Genomic DNA, 27,700 nt, shown 5'->3' with positions numbered 1-27,700 from the left:
AAAACATAATGAGAAAAAAGGAGAGGCCTATTAATTCAAGGTTACTACGAAAAGGGTCGGCCAAACAAAAGGAAAATCCACCACACCCCTGCTCAATCAAAAGGGAAATCCTTAAACCTTGTTTATACTGTTTTTTTTATTAAATAAAGAAATTAGAACGCTATAATAACAGCTTAATTACAATGATAATGGTAATGGTGGCAGAATTTGATGATAGAACTTGTACAATACCAAGATGTTGGATAGAGTGATGGTGACATTGAATAGTCATTCTAGTGGTAGACGTTGATGGTAATAATATGTAGTGGTGGCGATGGTGTTGATAGAATTATAAATGCCACTGTTTCCTTTCATAAATACCATTTGCTTATCGTTTTTATTCATTTTATTACTTAAATATATAAAAAATACATCTGAATTTGACGTTCAAAATTTCACAACAAATCCCCCAAAGCAAACTTTAATCAATCTCAAAATCCGTAATCCTAAAATAGTATTTTTTAAATAGGATTAGGATAATATCATAATAATAAATAATTTTAGTGAAATGTCAAACGTACTAAAAAAAACACCAAATATTATTGACAATTCAATAATTGAGAAACGCATATTTAAACTCCGAATGTCTCCTTTTAAAACACAAGAAATATAGTTTAACCTTTCGGGTGCTAAAAACCATATATAAGTAAAAAGAAAATTTGTTTGGAGGCGGATGGGACTTGCAGATAGCTACGGTAGGTAAGAGTCAAGATCAGATAACATCAATCCGATCAAAGAAAAATAAGAAACTTTTCTTAACTCCTACCTACCACCATGAGAAAAGAGGTTGAAGCAATGAATCATTTCTTTTAAATTTTAACATAATTCCTTCAAAATCCCATGTGTGGAATTTTGCATTTTAACTGTAAAAACTCCCTGCTTACAAATATCACAGGCACATGTTTTATTATGGTGGGAATAAATTATAACTATTATTGATAAAATGAAAACAATAAGAATGGAAAGGAAAGGAAAACTGTCACTTAATTTGCGCAATGGTGGACCTTGTCAAAAACAGATGTACCAAAATTGATGGGGGCAAGGCCATTGAGTAATTGAGTCAAGTTGTACAGGAAAACTGAGGTATTAAACTTCTTTGTCTAACAAGCTCGTGAAGATCATTAACAATCTTGAATACAGCATCAGGCCGAGCCAGTTTCAACGCACTTTGCGACATGGCCTTCAGCTCATCAGCTTTTGGACCAAACCAGTCTGCAACAATTTTTGCTATCTCTTTGGGAGATTTAGAGAATTTCCCACATCCATTTTCAACAACATATGGCACGTTTCCAACCTCCTGCAATTATATATATATATATATATATATATATATATATATATATATATATATATATAAATTGATTGAGCATTAGTAGATGATTGAATCAGGGGAAATAAGAAGAGGGAAAGGGTGATGATGATAATTTTTTTGATATATAACAGATGACGTTCATGTTATTATCTAATGCCAATATTATTAGACCGGCTTGTTTGAAATAATGCCTTTAATTGAGCATCCAGTACCAACATCAAATTCATGAAAAAGCACACATATAAGATGAACATATGAACTCCAGTAAGTTTCTGAGACATGATAGAACTTGTAACATCTACGTCTCTAGTCAGTCTAGTTTAATCATTTAAGTTGTTCGCTAACTACACATTAGTTCTCAGTCTGTTTTAGCTCCATTTGGTTTAGCATAAAATGAGAGCTTATTTTTACTGAGAGCTTGTGCACAGTTTTTTAAAACTTTTTTTTTTTTTTTTCTAGGTACAAAAATTTACACGGCTTACTTTTTAAACAAAATAAACTAATGAAAATAAGCTCATCCCAAGTCCCAACACACACTTCAATTCACAAAGTAGAAAAGTTGTGATTAAATTGCAAGGTATTCTACTCTAAAAATAAAAATAAAAATTGCAAGATAGCTGCAATCAAGTTAACAGAGATTTTACTGAGAGAATACATGTAGATTGAGAGAATATATAGAACAGTTTACAGCAAAAAATTACCTGGCCAGCAATGAAATCATTCAGAATAATGGGAAGGCCTCGAATCATGGCTTCTGCAATAGTCCCCGGCCCCGCCTACAGAAGCAAGCTGTTAGTAAATGGCTGATATATAATTAGAATTTATAATCGTAACTTTTGTGAGAGACATACCTTCGTAATGATGCAATCACAAGCTCCCATGCATTCCTCCATTTTGGTGACAAACCCCTTCACCTATATTAAAAAATCAACTTTGGCAAATTATGTCTGTATATAAATTTATAGTACACCTGAATGAATTTACACAGTAGTGTTTTTGTGGAAGTTTGGCTATGTATTTTGTGCCTAGAAAATACAATCCTCCATGACCATTGCAACAAATTATATAACAAATGCTAATCACAGAGTTATCTCAAATTTGGGCGGTGTCTGTTTCCTTTTCTGAGGAGGGGAGGAGGTTCAGGGGTATAGAGTGTTGTGAGACTTGGAGTGAATACAGGCAATCAAAGTACATCCAGATATACGTGACAAAAATCTGAGTTTCAGGGATCGCTAGGCACCAAGTATAATTGAACAGCTATAGTACATGAACTTCAAGGAGGTAATATTGCAGTATCAATAATGACATTGCATGTCTAGTAATTCCAAATAGCTTCGTACAATTTCAAACACAACTCGGATTTTTTGATGTTTCAGTAAAGAATAGTAAAATATTTTAATACATGAAATGAATTATATCTTATGCTTAATGCAAAAACACATGAATAGTGGAGCCCTTATGGAATAGTGTTTATTTGGACCAAGAGATTTTTTTTTAATAGTTATTTTGGCCAAGAGATTGATTCTAGAGGCACATAAAATGCAGCTAGAAAATTAAACTAAATCATAAAAGGCACATAAATAAAGTGGGCTGCTAAGCACTAATTAGAATTAAACCTTCAAAAATAAACAACATGATTTCAAATAAGCATATAGCAATCAAAACAGTGGGTGGGTTTCAGAGGGTATGTTAATACCTGGACAGGAACCTTCCAATCAATTGAAAGCAATTTGCTGGCAAGCTTTTTGTTGCGGCCGCAAATCACGAGCACCTGACCTATAGGTTCCCCAAGATTCTCATCATATAATGCATCCCCAAGTGCTCGAGCAGTAGACTCAATAGGGCCCATCCCTTCTCCTCCTCCCATCAGCAACACAGCAGGAAGATTCTCGTCCATTCCTAGATCTCTTCTTAGTTCAAACTATAAGTATTGAACAAGAAATGGGTTAAATTAATCAATATCATAGTGTTAATGGAATATCTGACAACAAATAAACATTAGGATACATAAGAATTAACATAACGATCAATTCTGACGAAAAGAAATCCCAATCTGTAACATATCAGAGGAAAGATGCTTTAAAGCACATGCAGCATGAATTACAAAGAAGCTTAAAAAAATTCTCCCAATTTTTACTCTATAGACACTGAAACCCCCTCCCCCCCCCTCCCCCTTTCTCTTAAAAAAGGAAAAACAAAAACAAAAAACAAAAAGAGGAGCAGGAAGAAAAAAAGATCAAGTGGTATTTTCCATGAATAAGTGTACAAGGACCGTAAATTCTTCATCAAACATACAATGACAGGAACCAAAATTAAAGAAATCAGTTAGAAAGTGCCAACCTTTGGCCGAACAGGCTTAATGAAGGAAGGCCGCACAGGAAGTCCATAAACCTTAATTTGGGAAGGCTGGAGTCCAGCTTTTAAGGCCCTCTTTGCCACCTCTGTTGATGGGCAATAGCATCTAGTTACTAGTTTATGAAACCTGAAGATAAAAACATAACAGATCAAAACTAACCTATAGAGTATCATTAAGTAAGACTGAGTGCAGAACTGACCATGTAGGATGGCAAGTGCTTAGATCTGTCACTACTGTGGTGAACACAATCTTCTTCAAAAGACCCTTTGACCTCAAGATACGAAGTGGAACATGTTGCATCAGAGGATGTACACTGATAATAATATCTGGTTGGTATTTCATTAGTCCTTTGGCAACCTCTCTACAAACCAACAGAAAAAGAGAACGTAGAAGATCAACAGATAATAGAGCTAAAAAATTCCTTAAAAAAAGGATTATAAAACTCAAAAAGGAAAAGACTACAAAGATGTAATACATAACAGGGGAGAAGTGAGATAGTCTACTGCCAAAACATAACAAAAAAACTTCTAGCATCATGGCTTGAAAGGCAAGACAGATTCTATTAATATTAATCCAATATGGAATGGTGTAACTCCTTAGCTGTCACTTGTTTTGTTGGTAATTTATTGGTAAGTTATACATTCACCCAGTGGGTTATGAACCAATGACCTTACCTCCCACCCATTCTTATGAGAAAAGTAAGTGCCATTTGAGCAAGAGCTTATTGGCTCCTTAGCTGTCACTGTTTTTCCATCCACCAGTATTCTAGCAAATGAAATTCATATGAGAGGCACAGAAGCCAATTATCTATAAAGATTAACAATCCAAAGAGGGAGATTTTCTGAAACATGATGCTGCTATCTAAATTCCTTTGGCATGTCACTGCATGATGTATTTTTAATGCCCGACATGATGAAATAGTTTGAAAATTATAGTAAAATCCATATGCAATGTTACACTAATACATCTCTAAATGTTATGGCAGCACAAAAACTGACTATACTTCTCTATTTCTGACTTTATATGTTTATGTGCATGTGTCATACTTTGCATGTTCAAGCATAAACACTCTTGTTAATTCCCACGTTTTCACAATCAAAATGTCATTTTCAATGGCCTGAGGGTCCAATATTTGAAACTTCAAAACAAGAATTAAATGGAGATGAAGGTGTTCAATGGGGAAAAAAAATCTTAGAAGTTCATGCTGATTCATATCTCACGCATGATCAAAATACAGAATTGCACAAGCTGCAGCGAGAGACCAGAATAATATTACTGCTCCCAAGAGTTAATAAAAACTCCTAGATCTTCATGATATGTACATATAACCTAAGTCAACGTTTATCCATAAAAAATCAATTGGTGCCACAAACCGAAACACTAATTCACCACATATATTGTTTTAAATAGAAATTATAATCTTCTAAAACGTTTTCTGCTTTAGCATGACACAAACAGGTTACCAAAACTCATCCCAAATTGATGAGGTCTGCTATGGATTCAATTAACAGATAAGAACTCAAAGGCCAATCAGAAGAAAATGCATCACATAATTAATTTACCAAAAAAATAAATAAATAACATGTATTAACTCAGAGACTAACAAAGTCTCACCGAGCTATAAATGTTGAAGTTGCAGCAAAATTAGATTGATGCACCACACGTGGCGCACTTGCATAATATGTCATTTTCCACAATGTCCCGTGTTTCACCAAGAAATTATAGCTCCTAGGAAGTTGATTAAATGGCCAAGGCGTATGATCCGTCCATAAATCAGTAACAAACACCTGCGACACGCACTCTTAACACACAGAACATGATCAACAAATATGCAATTCATAAACCCAAATGACTTTATTTTCCCAATTCCTCTGTTTGGTTTCTATGAAATTGTGGAGAGAAAGAAAGAACATTGAAGTTGCTTTTGGCTTCCTAAAGTTTAAATGTCTTCCGAATTGAACCAAATAGATACATTACTCTCAGCCAACTAAATGTTCTTATATTATCATGTGATCCATCATCATTCACATTATAATAAAAGTTTTTTTTTTTTTTTTTAAGAGAGAGAAGGAAAGAGTAGAAGCTACGTGTTCAACCTGATGGCCTACTTTCAAAATAGAAAGCCCCTAGTGGATACATTTTTTACTATTCTTAAATTTTTTTTTTTTGATCATATACTACTATGAATTGTGTATTAAACGAACCCAATATAGGGGTATATATCCACAAACAATGGTTGAAAAAAAAGGCAACAGATTGTGCCTGAATCAAGGATGATTGATATGCCTTGATTAAGGAAATACTAAGGGGCCACGACTAAGGTACGTATACAGTAAAACATAAATTCAGAAAAACTAAAAGTATAGAGTAAAACATAAAGGGCAGACACATTAAGTCATATAAAACATGTCCATATACTAGCGACTCAAGTCCCTGGTAATGCAAACTTCAAGAACCTAATTTCTAAAAGTCTGTTCTTTTTTCCCACATTTTCTAAGCAACCAAACAGAAAGTATTAGATTGAAAAAAAAAAAAAAAAACCAAACAATCCATCAAAAAACTGACCTGATACTCATCCCCAAACTGTTCATGAAACGCAGCCTTGATAGCTTCAGCCGAAGCCCGATGACCCCCACCAGTGTCACTCATCAAAATCAAAACCTTTTTGGGGGTTTCAGTGGCCACACCATTCAAAGCCAACCCATCATCTTCCAATACACCACACCCATCTTCTCTAATCCCATTGTTGTCCACCGAACCAACCCGAACCGAAGCAAACCCAATTGGGATTCTCTCACAATGGAACTTTATAGCTCTGTTAAAGTCACTAAGAATTCTCCGAATACCCGAACCGCCTCTACCGCCCAAACTCAGTGAGGCACGCACGTTGCGCTTTTTTGAAGCAGTAGTACAAGCAAGGGAATCGAAGTGGACGAAGTTGGAGAGTAAAGAAGAAGAGCAGCCATCTGAGTTGTGAAGCTTTGTACTACTGAAGGAAAAGCGACCCAATTGAGATGCGAAATCGAAGACAGGACTGGTTTCTTGAGTCACAGAGGAACCGTGATGCATGGTTCTGGTTTTTTTTTTTCCTCTGAAGAAAGTGATAATGAATATATATAAGACTAATCTATCCACTAATCCATGGTGGTCTTTGTCATCCAAAACCGACAAATTGGGTTTTCGCTAATGAATATAAGTAAAACTGAAAATCAGGTATGTAATAGAGACAAGTGAGAGAGAGAGAGGAAATCTGGGGCAGTGGTTTGTGGCCACAAAGAGAGGATTTAGGGAGAGAGAGAGAGAGAAGATTCTGAGAATTGGAAAAAAAAAAAAATTTGTACTTTGGAAAGAACAAGGAGGAGTTGGAAGAAAGTGAGTTTAGGTTCGATATATGGGTTCGGTTTGGTTCAATTTTGGTCACAAAGGTTGGGGTTTTGGTCTTTTAAGAGTCCTTTTGGGTCTCTCTGAGTCTTTAATGAAATTTTATATTTCTTTGTCTGAATTGGGTTTTGATGTTGGAATTCAACCCCCAACAAAAATACTAAACCAGACCACAAAATTTACCGCTTTCTTTCACATCATCTTTGTCATCCAACCCTCATCTGTAATTTTTTTTTTTTTTGAGAAAAAAGAAAAGAAAAAGATGTTATAGACAGTGGATGAGGGGGGGTGGGGTTTTACGTACATTCATAAAACACTACAAAATATATTATTAACGCTGAGTTATTATTTTAACCTCAAATTTTATCCTATAATTTCTATCCTATCTTATCTATACAAATATAAATATTTTTACTCTAATTACCTCAACTGGTGTGTGTCTATATATATATATATTGTCCTTGAATGAAGACCTCGGATCAAATCCTACCCTCCCTACCTACAACTTACCTACACAAAAATTTGTTTGTCAATATCTTCTTGATGGTGAAAATTAAATTATTATGGAATGAATACCATTTATGTTCAAATTCTATCATAATTATATATATATATATATAAGAAATTTATGCTATAAAGGTAATATTTACTTACCATCCAATTTTCCCTTTTTGTGGTGCTATTTTTTCCCCCCAGAATTGCATTTGTTTGGAAGTTTAGAGAGGGAGGAGAGTAGATGAGAGGAGAGTAGTGGGGAGGAGAGTAAAGTGAAATGATTACCCTCCACCTTGTTTGGATGTTTTTAAAATTAGTAAGGGGGAAGGGAGTAATTAGCCCTTCCCCTTGTTTGGATGTTTTTAAAATTGGGATGGAGAGGAGAGGAAATGATTAAATAGACAAATGTACCCATATTTGAAAATAAATTGCAACATTGGTCTATAATTAATTGGTTTGTAATTTTGTTAATTTAAAAAGGGTAAATTGGAGAATTCATTTGGTCAATAATTTATCTACTCTACTCTCCTTCCAAATCTCTCCAATTTGGGAGAATTAAAAATGAGGGGTTAAAGGTAGTTGAAACCCCCCCAAATTCCTCTCCCTCCTTCCTTAAAAAACTTCCAAACAAGGGATTTAAATTACTCTCCCTCCCTCTACTCTACTCTCCCTCCTTTTTTAAACATCCAAACAGGCCATCAGTTTTGTTAAAAATAATTCACTTGAATAAATCCATCCAAAAAGAAATTACAAAGGAAGAAATGTACACATGGATGGCTGCCATGTCAGAATGAAGTTTGACATTGCAACTTCAAGAGCCTTTGGTAAGGGATTTTTAGTAACATTATTGTTGTTTTATGAAAATACTTGTGATTAAAAAAAATGTGTGAAAATACGTGTAATATTGTTTAAATACTGAAAACTGTTGTTTAAACAATAACACCAAACACTCTCCAAGACTTTTGGCCCAACAATACTAACTAGAAATCTTTCTAAAAAGTATATATATACTAACTAGACAACAAATTTTATGGGTTTTTATTATTATGACAAAACTTAGTTACAAAATTGGTTGTAACTCAAAACTACAACCTTACCCAATAAAATAAACATTATTACATATTTTAAAAATCTAACTGCTAAATTGCATATTCTGTACGCTTTTAATACACGTGTCAAATTTTGTATCAATCGAATATTATTTATTATTTGATCTATAAGTTTAAATTTTATGCATAATTTGAAACTACAAAAAACTTGCAATAAAAACAATTTATTGATGATATAACTATCAATCTTTAATTTTTTAGAAATTTTGTAAGTATGGAAGATATAAGAAGATGTAATCTAATGGTGAATTTGTCAAAATTCACCTTCAAATCCTACCTACCTACACAAAAAATAATTTCATTTATTGATATCTTAATTGAATGGTAAAAATTAGATCATCATGGAGTGGATACAATTTATTCAAGCTCCATCATAATTATAAAAAATAATAATAACAACAAAAATTATGCCCTAAAGGTAACATTTACATACCATCCAATATGCTATTTTTTGTGATGCTATGTTTTCCAGAGGTATTCAGTGTTTTGGTAAAAATAATTTCACTTGAATTAAAATTCATACAAAATAAAATTACAAAGGAAGAAAAATAATTTCGGATTATTTATTTATTTTTGCTGAGTCATCCAATTTTTCTTCATTGATCACTTTGGCATGTAAAATGCTACAACAGCATGAATTACATTGATTAAATTTCCAACAACTGTTCATGGAACGTATAATTATGCATTATATATATAAATCAATATTAGGATTTTGGAAATTTAAATCATAGGTATGTCTATTAAAAATACTTAGAGCCTATTTGGTATATGTGTTTAAAAACTGAAAATTATTGTTTAAAAACATTTGTAAAAATACGTGTGGGTGAAAAAGTACGAAAAAATACATAAAATGTTGTTTAGAAACTAAAAATAGTTGTTTAAAAACACAAACCAAACACCCATAAAAATTGCCAATTCATCAACCGCTAGTTCTACCTACAATATGAATTTATAATGCAAATTGATTCAATGTATAGAAGGCATGCCAAATGTTCAATGTTTTCTAGTCAATTCCTCATAATAATTTTTTGACCTTATGACTATTTTGACTCTTGAACTCCTGGCCTGAGCTTTTTTTTTTTTAATTTACTTGCATGTAACATGTGTTTCAGGTCAATAGCTAAAAACACGTGTTTAAAACTTTAAAAACAACGGACCCTTTATTAAAAAGGAGGCCAAAAGTCCAGAAAACATGCCCTTCAATGACTTTTGTGCTGTTCTTTTTGAAATGAAAATGCGCATCTGGTTCCATTTGTTCATTGTCTTCGTTGCCCTTCAATGACCATTATTATCATAAAGTTACAATTTTCTTTTTCATGATCTCATAAAGTTGCAATTTACATCGACTTGCACATTTTTAGTGCGGTGATCATTCCATAAGTATAAGTGCTTGTGGGATGTGGGAGCAAGAGTTGAGGTTCAAGTTTCCAGAAGAAAATTTCACACACATTTACATTTAGATTAGACTAAAGTAAAATTTTATATTGTATCAAAAAAAATTTTACATCTTAAAATTTGGAAATATTATTATTTTATGATTTTACCATTCTAACGTTACATTTTGCTTTGATTCAGACCCTTCCGTTGATGAGGTGGGCCATTAAATTCCAGCCCAAAACGTTTAAAAAAAAAAAATAATTATAAAAGATAAAAATATATATAGAATTTATGGAAATGATTTCAAGCTCTCACCTCGCATTTTGGTAGCTTCACTCACGGCGTGGGCAGTGGCAAAGTCTCTCTCACTCTGAGTCTCTCGCCTTTCACTTAGTCTTTTTTTTTTTGAAAAGTCTCTCACTCTCTTTGTCTTGCCTCTTAGCCTTAGGTTTTCTTCTCTTTTTTTCTTTTGTTTTTCCGTTTGGACTTTGGAGACTGGAGTCTTCAGTCGGATTGCTAGGATTACATTTTTGGACTAAACTTTTTTTTTTTTTTACATGTGGGCTAGTAGGCTGGAACGCTGGGTCAATGGTTTACAATTTCAGAGGGGCACAAGCTTTTTGTAAGGGGGCCCAAGTCCTTCTTTTCTTTTTTGAAAATTAACCTACTTAAAAAATAAAATTGGGCCAGTGCTCGAGCCCCCACCTGTATCCATACTTGGCCTTGTGAAACCAAAAGGAAAACAAAAATAAAACGAGATTAATAACAATTCAACAATACAAAAGTCAAATGGCAAAAAACCCAAATGGAAAACTATAGAATAAGGATGAGACATGCTGAGATTTTAGTGACGCAAAAAGGTGGAGACTTTGAACAAAAGGGAAGAGAAAGAGAGGAAAGTCGGTGGCTGTTATCACAGACATTGAAGGAAAGAAGATTTGGGATGAACTAGGGTTTTTCTTGGGCGTAGGATCTTGTGCACTTTTTAGCTTATGGACAGAAAATTCAAAATTCAAAAAAATAAAAATTGCAAGCGTGAAGGATCCGAACCAGAGTTGCTCAACAAAAAATAAACCAACTTACCACCATATTGATTCGAACAAAGTATAGATATGAAAATTAACCTTTTAACAGCCAATTATGTTCAAATTACACATTCCAATATTTTATAGGAACAAATACCAAATGGCTTTAGAATGACGAGTTTGTATAAATTTTGCAAAACCCTAAGAGAGAGAGAGAGAGAAGTGCTTTGTGGCACCGACAATTCTTCAACAACGAAAACATTTCATTGCTATTAGGGCTCTCTCAGACTTAACTAGTAGAGGCTCTGCTGACTCAAATGAGGCTCACACTTATCATTATGGTTGATATGCTAAACTCTCAATGACAAAATTATTTTGATAATTTTTTTTAAAAAAGGACTGGGTTGTTCATTTTTGGTAAAATCGGTCAATTGTGCTTATTTGTTTTTAGCTTTCCTATTGGTATTTTTTGTTATTGTGGAAATTTTTTGGGATGTTTATTTTGTTTTAGATGGGTCTAAATATAATAATAATTTTATGAAACAAAATTGCATAGAAACTTTAGTTGGGGTGGTTATACTCGTGTCGAACACAGTCATTTGACACTTCCGCACACATGGATCTAATGAAAATACCTAAAAAATATAAAACCTAGTGTAGTAGCCTTGATTGATGACCATTTCATAATGGGTCTATAGTTTCAATTCAAGTGTTTACTGAAAATTTTAAAATTGTCAACAATCTTTGTACTGGATTTTTTGCATAACTTGCTAATTGTATAATCACCCTATTTCCAACCTTAAACACCATAATAATCACACAACTATGATTAAGTTGTAGATGTTGCATAAGAATAATTAGAGAGCACATAAGGTTATACATCTTCAGTTTTATAGTATATATTGATGATGCATAGAAAATCAGTAGGTTGAATGCTCCAAGCTTCAATGGGCTTGAGATTGCTTGGAAGGCTTGAAAAGAAAAAAGTACAAGATCAAAGCTGACTGAGGTGAATTGGCCAAGAACCCTCTGATGCTTAAGTTAGTTTTCTCTCTTGAACTCAGGAATTCCAACTTTATAAGTAGTGAAAAACTTACTTTGATTTCATATGGCTGAGACTTTTTATAGTGAATTTTGGAGTGGTTACTTGTTTAATAACTTCCTCAACGTGGATGGAAGTTAGAAGGTTCAGACTTAACTTCTACAACTGCCATTAGAAGTTAAGAACTTAGTGGGAAGTTAGAGCTATGAATAAGAATTTTGCTTCTACTTTAGAATAGTAGAACATGGTCCAAATTATAAGCTTTTGGATATAGATTTACTCTGAAAATTTCTAAGTGTTTGGCGGTCGTCCAGGTGACTCCATGTTGGACGACCTTCTTGCACTTGGATGACCTTTCTGGTCTTGGATGATACTATAGACGAATTAAAGATAGTCTAATTTTTGGTTCACCATCATATATAAATAATAAAGATATAAACATTAGAGAAATGACCTCAACTATGTTATTTTATAGGGAGGTATGCCCCTGAATGTGATGGAAGCTACCAAGGGAGATAGATAGGAAGTTAATTGGTATATTCAAATATTTGAGGAAGAAACCAAGATAATTCCAATTGTTTTTTTTTTGTTGTGAATAAGAGTAATTAATGTGGTTGAGCTAATTTTATGGGATGCTTTTTTTTTTTTTTTTGGTTTTCAATTTTAGATCTAAATTTTTTAATAACTTAAAAAAAATTACTATTATGATGAGCGGTTATTAATAAGTAAAAAAATAACCTCAGTGATAAGCCTAAATGTAAAATTATGGTCAGATGTGATATTAGTAGTGCTTACTGTGACGATTGAACTGTTAATTGTAAGGAAAAAAATAGGGCACCACCGAATGTGACAAAAGTACGGTCAGGAGTAATGTGGGTACTGCCCAATGTAATAATGGAATGGTTAAATTTGAGAATACAAAAATAGGGTACCAATGAATGTGACAAAAATAAAGTCAGATGTGATGTTAGTACTACTTAATATGACAATGGAACTGTCAAATGTGAGAAAAAAATAAGGGAATTACCAAATGTGAGAAAAGAACTGTCACATATGATGTTGGAACTACACAATGTGATGATGGAACCGTTAAATGTGAGAAAAAAAAAGGGTAAAGGAACCACCAAATGTGAGAAAAGAACTGTCATATGCAATGTTGGAATTGCACAATGTGAGGATGAAACCGTCAAGTGTGAGAAAAAGTAAGGGAACTACCCAATGTGACAAAATAACTGTCATATGTGATGTTGGCTCTGCACAATGTGAGAATAAAACTATTAAATATGAGAAAAAAAGAGAGTAAGGGAACTACCACATGTGAGAAAAAACTGTTATATGAGATGTTGGAACTGCACAATGTGAGGGTAGAACCGTTAAATGTGAGAAAAAAGTAAGGGAACCACCAAATGTGAGAAAAAAATTGTCACATGTGATGTTGGAACTGCACAATGTGAGAATAGAACAGTCAAGTGTCGAGCAGCTGTCGAGTTTTAATAAATCAGCACTTCTTTACTTGTTTTTTGAATAGATTTGCATGGTTTCAATATTAGACTTGAACTCTTGTGCTTTGAAATATTAAACACATTTTAAATCTACCCAAATACAAGTAAAATGCGTTTTGTTAAAAGATTAGTCAATTCTAAATTGACATATGTTCCTAATATCATTCATACATGTCCTAACAATTTTCCCTTTTGTTTTTTTTTGGTGTTCATTGTATTTGGCCTATAGAAGTAATTTAGCTTTTGCTCTTTCTATTCAAAAGAAATTAGAACTCTGATAATGTTGAAATGAACTTCTATAAGTGGAATCATAATCTGAATGTAATCCTTATGTTTGGTATGCCACATCCACATTCATGAGTTTTAAGCCTATTCCATAGGGTTCCTAGTTGGTAGCCGCAATTGAAAAGGTTTGATCTTTGGAACCTTGATACACAACAAAAGTCTTCAAAAGAGAAAACCCACGAAATAAGAAAATGGGAAAGGAACTTTCATACCCAAGGAACTTTTGGCACAGATCTTACTTTGAGGAGATTAAATCAGATTCAAATATGATGAAATTTGAGAGGTAAATGAAACCCACTTCTTTGTATGGTAGAAAATGAAACCAGTGTTCACATATCAAACACAAAGGAAGAGAGTGTGAGATAAAGAAAGCAAAGGAAGTGATACCCAAAGGCCTAAAGCTACCCAACCTCCTTCCTTCCAAATGCGACTCTAGTAAAAGTGTATGGACCACCAATGTCCACAACTGTGTCTAAGGTAGATTGTCTCCATGAGAAAAACTTCCAAGTTTCAGCTCATCTCCATTAACATGTCCAAAGGCGAGCACAAGCAAGAAGCCTAACTTTCTAAAGATCCAAGTACGTTCAGAGAAAGAGATTGCGTTAAATGGAAAGGAATCTAGTTTTTCCCTTTCTTTTTCTGGTTATTGGGAAATAGACAAATAGCTAGTTAGTGCAACAACAGTGGTGGAACTAAAAATTTAGCTATTTAGCACCACAAAAAGTTTATCTATTTCATCTACTCACTTTACAAAACATCTAGCAGCAGTGGATCTATTTTAGCTTTCAACACAATAAAATAATATAAACATCATAATAAAATAATATATCTAATACAGTAAAATAATATATTCACTATAATAAACAATAATCACAACCACTACCACTTTCACTTCTGCTGCCACCACTGCCGCCGCCATTGACTCTTCCACTGCCATCACCATCACCACTGCAACCGCTACCGCTACCGCTACCGCCGCTGCCACACGATGGCAAATAATTGTCTAATGTTAACAAGTGATTTTTTTAACCCCAAATTATACTTATACATTTTTTTTTTACCAAAACAATTTTTCAATCATCATGATAGCAAATAATCATCTAGTGTAACAATAATATTTTGTTTTAACCCCAAATTATATATATACAAATTTATCTTTTGACTAAAAAAAAATTTCTCAATCGTCATGATAGCCTATTATTGTCTAGTATAACAACATTTTTTTTAAAAATTATATATATACACACACACACACACACACACACACACACACACACACACACAAATTTATCTTTGACTAAAACAATCGTCTCAATTGTCTGGAAGCAATCTTGGAACAATGTGAACTATGAAATGGAGGAACTTTATAAGAAAACATATAAAATAGAACACATATTATAACTGGAACAATGTAGTCCATAGATTACTCACATACATAACTCAAACCAAATTACAATAAAACTCACACACTTGCATAAGTTCCTATGACTCATGCTTCTTAGCATATAAAAAACGAAGTTCCTACGACTCGCCTTGCAATTGCCATAAATGTTCAATGAGGTCTAACTAGAGTTGAGAATGAAATTTTTGGTCTCTAATGCGTCCATAACTCTCAATGTATGACATAAGTCCATCACTTTGTTCACGTGAAACTTGCATAGGAGGATTCTCCACTCCATCAATTTGTTCATAATCCAAGTCTACCACTTCATTATCATCCCCGCTTATCTTCAACAATCATGTTATGGAGAATTATGCATACTTTCATGATCTTTTGGAGTGTTTCAAGATGGAAAAATTGTGCAAGTCCATGGACAATTGCGAAACGTGCTTGAAGCACTCTAAATGCATGCTCAACATCCTTCCTATATGCCTCTTGGGCTGCTGTAAATAATTTTTGCTTTTTTTCTTGTGGAGCTGGGATTGTTTTCACAAATGTTGCCTACTTTGGATATATGCCATCAGCAAGGTAATATCCCATTATGCAGTCATGACCATTGATTGAGTAATGTACTGCAGGAGCACGTCCTTCAACAAGATCATTAACTATATGAGACTGCTCTAACACATTAATGTCATTATTTGACCTAGGTAACCCAAAAAATACATGCTATATCCAAAAATCATATGATGTTACTACCTCCAAAATAATAGTAGGCTCACAAATATGACCACAATATTAATATTTCCATGCAGCTGGACAATTTTTCCACTTCTAATACATGCAATCAATTGAACCTAACATACCTGGAAAGCCTCGACGTTCACCATGAACTAACAGTCTAGCAATGTCTTCATTGTTTGGCTTTCTCAAGTATTGCTCAGAGAAAACATCAATTATCGTAGTAACAAATTTTTTCAAAATTTCTAATGCAGTAGTTTCTTCAATCCACACATATTCATCCATCAAATCACTCGATACTCCATACGCAAGCATTCTAAGTGCAGTAGTTATCTTTTGTGATAAAGATAAACCAAGTTTGTTGGCACTATTTCTTTTTTGGACAAAATAAGAGTCATGAGCTTCTACCTTAGATTGAATGCGGAGAAAAAGAGAACGTTTCATCCCAAATCTCCTATGAAATAAAGTGGGTGGATATATTGGTGTGGGAGTAAAATAGTCAAGAAAAAGCTTCTCATGGCTTGCCAAATGATTACGTCGGATATAGCGATGACGTTTAGGTTGTGATGTTTCCATAACAAGTTCTTTGATTATCTCATCCTCATCCTCATCTGTGTCATCAAGAAGCAATTTGCGAAATAAAGAGCGATGCATGGAGGCAACCTTCAAGAATTGGAAAGCAATTATTACTATAGATGCAAGAAACATAACCAATTCATGCTTTTAGTGCCATAAGCAATCATCATACCCACAAGCACACACGCATAAGTCACAATACAAACAAGATGAACAATAAATTTAAAGGTTTATACATAATCATTATACCCATAAACCACTTTCTGTTATTGCTGAAACTTGAAACTTATGAGGCCCATAGGGAATAGTTGCTCATTAGACTCAACCCCATGGTTGTTCCCAAGGGACTTAAAAAAAATGACTTGGACGTGCTACAACACAAGTTCTAATAATTGCCCATTGCTCATTCTGACTTGAACAAATATGCAGAATAAGAAAGTTTTTCACATGACATTTAAATTTGAGATAATTTTTTTTTTGGATTTTATTTTTAAAATTTAATAAGCTCAAAATGACCTCATTTTTTTGGGTGACTAACACTGTCATTGTAACGAAAGAATTACATTGAATGATTGTTAAAGTTAGATGACTCAATGATTGAAACCAAAGTAAATAGACTTAATTGAATTTTAGCCAAAATTAAAGAGTACAATTTACAATTTAGCCTAGTTAATTTAACCATGAATCATTAGTGTAGGGGTATTGGGCCCAGTAATTTATGAAGGACGGCCCAACGAGGTCTTTTGGGCTAGAAACCCAAATCCGAAAACATCAAAATGATCGTGGAGTATTTAAGTGTCCCATACCGTCCGAGGAGTAGATTTGTCCTCGGAATGTTACGCCGAGGATACACAGTATACGTGGAGGACAGTAGAAAGAGCGGTGGAATGTCTAAAGTAGAGCTGCTACCACCGCCCATACATTAAAAACTCTGTAATTGATACGCTGACAGTATAGATGGAAGGATGGGACCTGAGCATAGAGCTTGGAACTTGGTCCCAAATCCCAGCGGGCTTTAGGGAAGAATGGATGGGACAAGTATCCAAAAATCAGGGTTGCAACCATAAAGTGGAAGATGATGAAGAGAAGAGGAGGAGTATAAATAGGAGGGAAGGCATACGAAGAAAAGGGAGGCTTTTTGGGAAAGAAAAAGTGTATGACAATTAATATTTGTATCCAAACTTGAGAAATACTATTAGAAACTATCCTCGGAAACAGTCCGAGGAGGAATTCTCAGTCTTACTATTTGCAAACGATTCTTTGTTTTGTTCCATTGGGCCCAAAGCCCGTTCTTTTTGTAATTGTCTAAGCCATCCTTGAAATCTAAATTACAAACCCACCCTCTACAAATTCATTGTGAAGAAAGGCCTTTCAAGCCCATTTTCCTCCCAGTCGTGGTTTGGGAATTTGAATTGTGTCCTTACAATTAGGATTTTAAGAATTTTACCTTGGAGTTACTAGCCTATTCTAACCTAATAAATCAGCTATTATTCATTCCACTATGAAATAAGATTTTAAGGATAAAACTTAGGTATAGTACCTTAGGTGTTGTTCTTTAAGTTCCATTTTTAAGATTCAGCTATATGGCTATTTAACTAAAAAATACACACTCATCTCATGAGAAAAAATTCATATGGCTGAATTTTAAGAAAGGAACCTAAGAAACAACACCTAAAATACTATACCTAAGTCTTGCTCAAATTTTAAATATAGCTTAACACCATTTCAGCCAAAAAAAAAAAAAAAACCATATTCACTTTTAGATGTATTAAAACTAAAATTTCATTATATAAATAAAGAGATCTTGAGGACATAGATTTCCACTAATCTCACTTAACTTTTATTTCAAACATTGAGGATATTGCTAGGATTTTTCTAATTCGCTAAATCACTAAATCCTCAAAAGGCCCAAGTCCTTTGGTAAATATGGGTAATCCAAGTTCGATCATGTCCAATGACCTTCATTAACATTTCCATTGATTTTTATCAATGGTTTGTTGGGTGCAAAGCACTGTGTGGGTCCAGCCCACATGCCTTGTCAAAGCTGATTCATGAGCTTGCTTCCAAACATGCCTCTTAATGAGACTTGACTCAGGCGTGTCTAACACGCTGAAACTGAAAAAAGAAGAAAAGAAAGAAACTGAGGCCATTCGGCCTAGTGGGAAGCTAAAGCAAACAGAGTCATTTTGGCCATTTTGTGTGAGTTCCAGTGAACAAGAAACACAGAAAAGAAATAGCTTCACCCTGAGAGGTGCAGTCCGAAGAGATAGAGAGAAACATAGTGAGAGTGTGGAAAAGAAAAATGAGATAATTTTTCTTTACTCAAGTTGCACACAAGAAGATAAATTGGTGGAGTTCTCATAAGTTTTTGAATGCTACAACCATAGAGAGTTGAAGTATTCAGAGAAAGATTATGCTACTAGCTTTGTGGTGAGATTGTATTTACTCCTTGAGATTTAATTTGATGTGTATCTAATTTATTGTGGACTCAAGTTTAGCACTAACTTGATAGTTGTAATCTTTACTTCATAGTGGATATTTTTCGAAGTTGTCTCGTGGTTTTTCCCTCTACACTAGAGGATTTTTCATGTAAGATTTAGTGTTCTTTTGTAGATGTGTTTATGTGGTGTTTGTTGAATTTTTTTTTGATTCCATAATGTTGCTATTGCTTGGTAGTTATACATTTTAATTCACACATAGACATTAGAGGGGATTTATGATTTTTCCCTAACATGGTTTTATTCATTAATTGTACCATAATTCATAATAATGTCCACTATGAGCTAACGCAAAGTTTCTCTTTGTTACTCGCTTCTTTATTATATTACTATCACTCCATTAGCTACAACCACCAGGACGAAACCCAATCCTCTCTCCAACAACATCATACACAACCTCTAATCCTTTCTGTTGTTCATTTCCGAAAATGGTAATGTTTCTTGGATCTGTATTTCCAGCAAAAGCCAAACAAGCTTCTGTTTGCCCCAACACGTAAAGTATTCCCACTTTGTTCAAATCCAAGCTCACACCACCACCAAAAAAAAAGCTTATGTTTGGAATCGAAACTGACTGGCTCTTGCTAAGGTCATAGCATGTATCGAATAGTGGATCACTCGAGCTTATCATCGGATAATTACGCATCATTTGGCGAAATGTTGTTCGCAATGCATTGTATGCTGTAGGAGGTAAACGTGTAATGACCGTCCCAGAGTCAATGATAGTACCCGCAGTTGAAAAAACCGACGTGGGAATTGATAATCTTTGTCCACCCACACTTATTCCAGTCAAGTTGAGGCCATAGAATGATTGCCTTTGAGAAAGTGTTAACATAGGTGTGAACTTTAAGGAACTCGAAATTTCACTGTCTTTCCCCAAAGTAAGGTACCCCGTTGAGCTAGTTGTGGAGGGTAGACAATACGAGAAAAATTGGCTGTACTTCTGAGCGGTTTGTTTCACAAGGGAAACTTGGCCGCGGCCGAGGCCTAGCAACCCGGCAATGCCATTGAAGAGGCCTTCGTTGTCTTGACCACAACCAAATATGAAATTGTCCACCGCATCTGATATTATGGTTAGCCTTTCTTTGCTGAAATATCCAGTTGTAAACGAACCATCGCCATAGTCAACCCTGTATACACACTTTGAATTGGAGCACTGTCGTGGGCTTCCTGTAGTGTTAATAAAATGTTGAAATTATTTTACCAAATCGTCAAATTTAGGATTCCTTAAAAAAAAGTATATGTATGAAACTAACCAAGAAGTTAGAACTTCTTCAATTTACTTTTTGCAAAATGATTGGGCTACTACTAATCTTGCTACTTAACAATATTATTTGAAAGAATAAATTGCACATTATACCCCTAAAGTTTGGAGGCGATTGGATATTAGACCCTGAAGTTTCAGAATTTGAATTTTACCTCTTGAAATTTTGAGTGTTTGGATTTTACACCCTAACATTTTAGAATTTGAACTTTACCCCTTAAAGAATGGGGTTGTTTAGATTTTACACCCCTAAATTCTAAAACTTTAGGGTGTAAAATCCAAATACTTCTAAAATATAGGGGGTAAAATTCAAATTCTGAAACGTGAGGGTGTAAAATCCAAACATCACCAAGCTTTAGGGGATAAAATTCAAATTTTGAAACTTCAGGGTCTAAAATCTAATTACCCACAAACTTTAAAGGTGTAATTTGCAATTTACCTTATTTGAAATGAAGCGACAAAATCTATAAAAGAAAAAATCTCATCAAATTTATGTCAAAATCCCCAAGCTTTGGAAATTTTAAATTCATCATTCTGTTTCTGTTACCATTATGTTAACTAGATGTAGAAAATACATTACGGCCAATTTATTTTAATAAGTAAAGTTTATTAAAAAATAGATAATTTAATTGATTTAGCAATACCCATTCTATGTTATTGAGTGGGATTGTATTTATATGGTTTACCTGTGGTAGAAGTGAGTTGAGTGCACAAGGGTGTAGGACATGAAATGTTGGTGTAAGATGTGGATTTGGATGGGTCAAAGATTGGGTCTACTTGCTTATAGCATTGTCCTGCGCATGGTTTACACTGTGCCCAAGTGAGGTCGCTACCAGTGTCAAATGCCAGTGTTTGATTTGTTTTGGGAGTGCCAAGGCTAACGGTGACGACATAGTTACCATCGCCGATGGGGAGACCAGATTTAGCTGAAATGGTGGTGGCCTGAGATTCTCTTAATTTGTTGCCATCTGAGTTGTTAGAGAACATGGAGTGGATTGAATTCACTCTGGATTGGTCTTGAAGGAGGAGTTCAGTGTGATTGAGAACCAGTAATTGGTCTTTGTTGCTTTGAAAGCATGGGCCATATTTGTGTATCACCGTCAAGGATGCCTCCCTTTTTGGACCTGAACTTAAAAGGAATTTGAAACACATGCATATGAATATAATGAGGATAAAAATTTGAGAATTCCACTATTAAAAAAAAAAAAACATTGAGAATTCCAAATGCATACCGGTAAATAATTCTTGCATTTAATTGATAATAAAATAAATAAAAAATTTATGCCAGAAAAACAATAGTAAAACAAGATAAAATAAGTGGTTACCCACATATTACTTTTAATTTTTTTTTATAGATAGCATTTTAAACCTATATTATGTGACTATTTATAAAATTATTTTTGTGTATTAAATCAAATAGTTTATTAAAATATTATTAAAAATCATATAACGATTAAGTAACTTAAAGTAATTATAGTTTATTAAATTATATAACTATTAAGTAAGTCATGTAACTTAAAGTAATCGAGAATATATTTTTGAATTACCATATAGTAGGTAGATTGGAGGAATATATTTTAGAAAAGTCTTTGGCAACGGGATCATTAAATATATATATATATAGGTACCCCATATTTATGATGGGCCACGCCACCAAAACCAAACAACTCAATGGACAAAATTTCTACTGTGTCTAAACTTCTGTGAGATTTTAATTTGTGAGGTTAGTCTTATTTTAAAGTTTTAAATCTAAAATTCATGGGGCTTATTTTTGTTTGGTTATAAAAATCAAAATATGTGATATGTTTACATGTGGCTGAAAAAAGAAAAAAAGAAAAAAAAAAGAGAAGCAAATATGCCTTATATTTAAGGGTTTGTATGGATTGAATTTAATTTATTTATTTTTCAACCCAATTCCACCTCTCTAGATTGAGAAATTTCAATCAAACCTAAACATATAACTCTAAAAATCCAACCCTCCTACCCATAAAATCTGAGTTACTTAGGGTTGGGTTGTCAGCTATCTTGTCTTGTCTAATAAAAAAAAGAGAATAGGTTTTTCTATATAAAAAAAAGGAGTAGATTTTCATTCAACTATTGAAACCCATTATTGAATAAATGAATATAATTTATATAATTAAACATAATTTTCCAATTTATCAACAAAAAAAAAACCTTTAAAAAAAATTTAAACAGAGTCTCAAAAAAAAAAAACAAATTAATAAATTAAAAAAAAAATATTAATAGCATGGTTTGTGTCAAGTTACTTGTATCAATTTTTTTATTTTTATAACTTAAACCCAATTTAACCCAAGTTAAAAAAAAAAAAAAAAATCCAATCTATCAACGCATGAAAAAACAAGTCAATGTATTGGAATTAGGTTGGATCGGATCAAGTTTACCCGTTGGTGGATTGAATAAACACTGCTTCTTATATTATATATGGACATGTTGCATTCAAAACTGATAACATGACATCACATGTATCAAGCTTTTATTGCCTAACCATACATTCTCTAATCTGAAGAGAAAAAAAAGAATTTCATTTAAGCCTTTTGTATAATAATAATTAGATGAGTTAAATAAAACAAATTCTGTTTATATCTTATTACATCTCTCCTTCTTTTTATGATCTACAAGAAAGAGACAAAGGTTTTAATATCTAAAAAGAATATATTAGGAGAATGTATAAAAGGAAAAAATGAAAAGAAAAAGAAAAAGAAAAATCTAGCAGAGGCTTGGTTATCTAGTATATCTACACAGGAAAAACTAGGACCGCATGAAACTTTTGATGAAAGAGATGTTAGAAAATTCTTTTACAATATCTGATATTATGGAATTGTGATTTATTCTACTAAATAATTTTAAATATTTTTATTTCATAAATGTGCACTTCAAATATAATCTTATATAAAATTCTTGTAATGATCAGTTTCTTCTTTTGATCTGGATATTTTTTTTCTTTCATATTTTAATCTTATCAACATAAATAGAATCCTAGTTCTACCATTGTTTGGGAGTAATGATGGATGAATTTTTTTTTTCATATATATATTTTTTCAAAACTTGTTAAATTGGGAAGTTAATATATGATTGGAACGATATTACCTTCCATTGGTAACATTATTGACGTTTTTTTTTTTTTTATTTATTTATTTTAATTATGCATCAATTACAATATATTACATCAATAATTGTGAGAAGAAACTTATGAAAAACAATTTTTTTTAACTATCAATTCCTAATGTTGTGAAAAAATGCCATGTCCTTATACAAGGACGGAACTAGGATTCGAAGTTGAGGGGGGCAAATATAATTTTTCTTGGACTTATTTTTTAAAATCTTAAAATATACCTACTATTTAATATTTTAAAAAAACAAATTTGGGGGGAGGCACAGCCCTCCTCAGTTTTGTACGTGGTTCCGTCCCTGTCCTTATAGACTTATTGCATTGTTCCATGAACATTCTTTGTGTCAATTACTATTCTTATATTAGGTTTCTTCATTTGACTAAACTGCATTACTCCCAAATTTATATTTTTACAAGTGTTGTCACAATAAAGGGAAATGACACTTTACACCAAATCTAAAAGGAAAAAAACACTTTCTCCCTTTACATCTATTTGCCAAAATATGAAAGGCAATAGATATAAAATGTATGAAAAAAAAGGTCATCCATCATGAAAGTTGTCATTTTGGTAATTGACATAGTTATTGCAACAACTTTCAAGCTTAAATGATTCAAAATAAATATCATAAGGCAACTATATATACCAAGAATTAATGTTGCTATTACTAATGCTGATAAACAAAGCAATCAAATATGGAACTTGTCTGAATTGACACTTCCCCATTCACAAAGTGTTCGGAGGTCTAAGAGGAAAATGGTTCGAGCTGTGAGGTTAACAGCACACTGTAATTTTCTCTCAAAAAAAGAAAATATGGAACTTGTCGTTTTAAAAGAACGCCTATAACGGAAGAAACTTTCATTTGCAAGTCTTTTGATGCTCAATAAACTTTGTACTTTTATTCTATTTTATCAATTATGTTTTACTAACCATGGCTAAACTTTATAAAAGAAAATCTTTTAAAATTATATAATATTCCATTATTAATATCAATGGAGAGTTCAGTTTTGGGATCGCGTATTATTTTCCCAAATCTTAAGGGAGTGGACGGTAAATATCCCAATTTTTTTCCTCCCTAGTTTTTTGCTTTGTAGGAGGAACAACGGCAATTACAATAAGAGTAAAGATAGAGATATAACACTGTGATGACCATGATGATTTGAGAGAGAGAGAGTTAGACCTTTGGTAGAAGCAGTGCAAGTAGATGATGGTATTAGAGAGCTGACTTGAACAGTATGTGTATGATGAAGGTGGTAGCTTTCTGTAGTCTCTCTTGCTTCATGGGCATGAAGGCATAGAAAAGTAGAGAAACTATAGATATAGAGGATACACCTAACGAAGGAGGAGAAGCGAGTAGCCATGGTTAGTTTTATGCTCAAGCTTATGTACTCCTGCAGTCTTATTTATAGTGGTTGGCCTGATAAGTGGGTTCATATATGTTGGGAAATTACCTCAAATTCCAATTGTGACTTGGAAAGTCAATTAGGCTTTTTAGTTGAAGAAGGAAAAATTAATTTGGGTTTCCTTATTGTAGAAGGAAAGACTATTCCTTGGTGTGAAGGAAGTCTATTTCTTATTAAAGAGTTAATGTATTCCTAATCTAAGAGGAAATGACTCCTTATTAAAGATGTAATGTATTCCTAGTTCAAGAGAGAATATATTCCTTGTTAAAGAGGTAATATATTCCAATTGTGACTTGAAAAGTCAATTAGGCTTCCTAGTTGAAGAAGAAAAAATTAATTTGGGTTTCCTTGTTGTAGAAGGAAAGACTATTCACTGGTGTGAAGAAAGTTTATTCCTTGTTAAAGAACTAATGTATTCCTAATCCAAGAGGAACTCCTTATTAAAGAGGTAATGTATTCCTAGTCCAAGAGGGAATAGATTCCTTGTTAAAGAGGTAATGCATTCCAAGTTCAAGAAGGAATAGCAAAAGAGTCTTATAAATAGATAATGCTACAAAGAATTTGACGGCTTTAGCTTTGGTTTTGGCCCAAGGGTCCTCCCTATGAGGAGATGGAAAACAAAGCGTGAAACCAAGAGAGAGAAAAGAGATTTTCGCTTGGGAAGAACGTAAGAGGAAGGAGAGAGCAATGTATCGCTGCCTTCAAGAAGATAGCCAAAGAGGAGAGAGTAAAGGGTTGTCGCCTTTGAGAAGATAGCCGAGGAGGAGAGAGTAAAGTGTTGTTGCCTTTGAAAGAGATAATTAGTGTGTGTGTGTGTGAGAGCAAAGAAAAATAATAGAAAATTTTTTTTCTTCAGCCGTGAGACATACACAAGAATTATTGTAATTGATTTGATAATAGTGAAATTAATTCGGAGTTTTTTTCATGGTTTTTTCCCTTCAAAGAGAAAGAGTTTTCTACGTAAATATTTGTATTCTTGTGAGTGATTGCTATTTTGAATTGATAGTTTTTTTGATAATATTATTTGGGACCTAACAAGTCTTGTCGGGAGATAAACACCTTTGGGAACTTCCTTGAGTAATTAATATAACATATAGAGATATACTTTAACCCAAAAGGCCTAAGCCCATTGGGTATGTGCTCAATTATGTTATATTAACTGCTCATTCTTCTCATCTTTACTCAATGTGGGACTTTACTAACACGTGTAACCCAACAATCTTTCCCTCATGTGTGAGTCTGCCTCTTTATGGGATTCGAGACCTCTCTGTGGGCCATGAATAAGTCCTACCCACTCCCCCTTGCCTAATGGGCTTTTTACTTCATTAGCGCGTCATCTATGGGTCTCTCGTACGCCATCCATGGGAACCACGTGTCAACCCCGCACGCACATCCATGGGAACCTCACACGTCCATTTCTATAGGAACCTCGCACCACACCACTATTTAGCACCATTAGCAATATTCCTTTGTTGGGTTTTTTTTTCTTCTCCAGGATCTTTGTGTGTGAGCCGTTTAGGCTTTCTCTGTCCCCGCTGGGTAGGGACTATGAACACCTCACCACCTTCGCCACACATCACCATGGGTTCTAATAACACTTGTCAGGGAATAAATAACTTGGAGAGCGTCCTTAAGTAATTAATATAACATATAAAGACACGCTTTAACCCAAAAGGCCTAAGCCCAATTATGGGTATATGCTCAATTATGTTATATTAACTGCTCATTCTTCTCATCTTTATTCAATGTGGGACTTCACTCACATATGTAACCCAACAATATACTGCTACTGCTAGGTTTAATTAGTCAATTTAATTAACTATTTGGCTCCTAATTGATAGTGATTTAAATGATTTTTTTGGATCTTATTATTGTAATTATTTCCTTGTAATAGGTTTGCGTAGACAAGTAGAAATCACATGACAATAAAGTCTAAGGATCCAACATAACTTTAGAACAATCTCATAATATCTTTGTTTTGAGTTGTAATATTGGGTTCCAGTGTAATTTATTACAATATTTTATTTCAATTTGTGAAATTTTGTTGTGTTCCGAGAAGAACTCATTACATGACTTTTATTTTTTATTTTTTATACAAGATATAAATTATACTCTAGTCTCATCTAAGTGTATATGTGTATGAAACTCTTTTTTGGAGACTTGAACCCTGTTTCTTACCCCCTACCTCCACAAGCACTTATACTTATGGAGTAACCATTGCACTAAGGGTACGCGGTAGTTATTACATAACTTAACTATACTCTAGACGTATTGTTAGTATATTGTATATTTTACATGTATAATTTCCACGATTGAGCTAAAATCAAAGATATTTGTTTTTGTACACTGTCAACCCTAAGGCCTTTATCTTCAGCATTTCTCAATGTTTTTTAATTTTTTAGAATCATTCAAAATATAAATTTGATATAAAATTACTCTTCATCACTAAGGCTTTATATTTTCATGTTCTTTGTTTCTGTTTTTATCTAAGCTTGGTCAGAGCCACCAATTTGTGGTCTCCAGCAGTGCTTGTCTGTTTTCATCACACACACACACACATATATATATATAGCAAACCTTGAGCTAACCTCAATGCATTAAAAATTTAAAATCACATAATGCATATTATATTGACCAATATAATTTTGTTCAAACTTGCAAAACGCAAAAAATGAAAATATTCACCTTTTCAAGTATGCCTTACCTAATGATTCTTCTCAACTCTCAACTTTGAACGCAATAACCTTCTAAAATATTATAGCATCTCATTTGCAGTATGTAAATCA

General features: G+C 33.4%; 3 protein-coding genes across 3 annotated transcripts; all 3 read right to left on the bottom strand.

The window, feature by feature from the left end:
- Nucleotides 1-941: 941 nt before the first annotated feature.
- On the bottom strand, nt 942-6,916 carry LOC142621692 (monogalactosyldiacylglycerol synthase, chloroplastic). Its single transcript, XM_075795028.1, has 8 exons — nt 6,273-6,916; nt 5,322-5,494; nt 3,907-4,068; nt 3,692-3,833; nt 3,048-3,272; nt 2,203-2,265; nt 2,053-2,127; nt 942-1,336 (listed from the first exon to the last, which is right to left on the bottom strand). Exons 1-8 carry the CDS (start codon nt 6,774-6,776, stop codon nt 1,100-1,102), a joined length of 1,581 nt encoding a protein of 526 aa, XP_075651143.1. The 5' UTR covers nt 6,777-6,916; the 3' UTR covers nt 942-1,099.
- Nucleotides 6,917-14,780: 7,864 nt separating this feature from the next.
- On the bottom strand, nt 14,781-16,702 carry LOC142621892 (uncharacterized). Its single transcript, XM_075795268.1, has 3 exons — nt 16,206-16,702; nt 15,873-16,013; nt 14,781-14,904 (listed from the first exon to the last, which is right to left on the bottom strand). The coding sequence occupies exons 1-3, from the start codon at nt 16,700-16,702 to the stop codon at nt 14,781-14,783; spliced, it is 762 nt and encodes a 253-aa protein (XP_075651383.1).
- Nucleotides 16,703-19,327: 2,625 nt separating this feature from the next.
- LOC142607864 (aspartyl protease family protein At5g10770-like) lies at nt 19,328-24,878 on the bottom strand. The gene is made up of 3 exons (XM_075779516.1): nt 24,692-24,878; nt 21,070-21,507; nt 19,328-20,289 (listed from the first exon to the last, which is right to left on the bottom strand). Exons 1-3 carry the CDS (start codon nt 24,870-24,872, stop codon nt 19,463-19,465), a joined length of 1,446 nt encoding a protein of 481 aa, XP_075635631.1. The 5' UTR covers nt 24,873-24,878; the 3' UTR covers nt 19,328-19,462.
- Nucleotides 24,879-27,700: the final 2,822 nt, after the last annotated feature.

Source organism: Castanea sativa, chromosome 1 (genome assembly GCF_040712315.1).
Source record: "Castanea sativa cultivar Marrone di Chiusa Pesio chromosome 1, ASM4071231v1".
NCBI lineage: Eukaryota > Viridiplantae > Streptophyta > Magnoliopsida > Fagales > Fagaceae > Castanea > Castanea sativa.
Note: the sequence above shows the minus strand (reverse complement) of the source record. Positions and strands in the feature narration are given on the sequence as shown.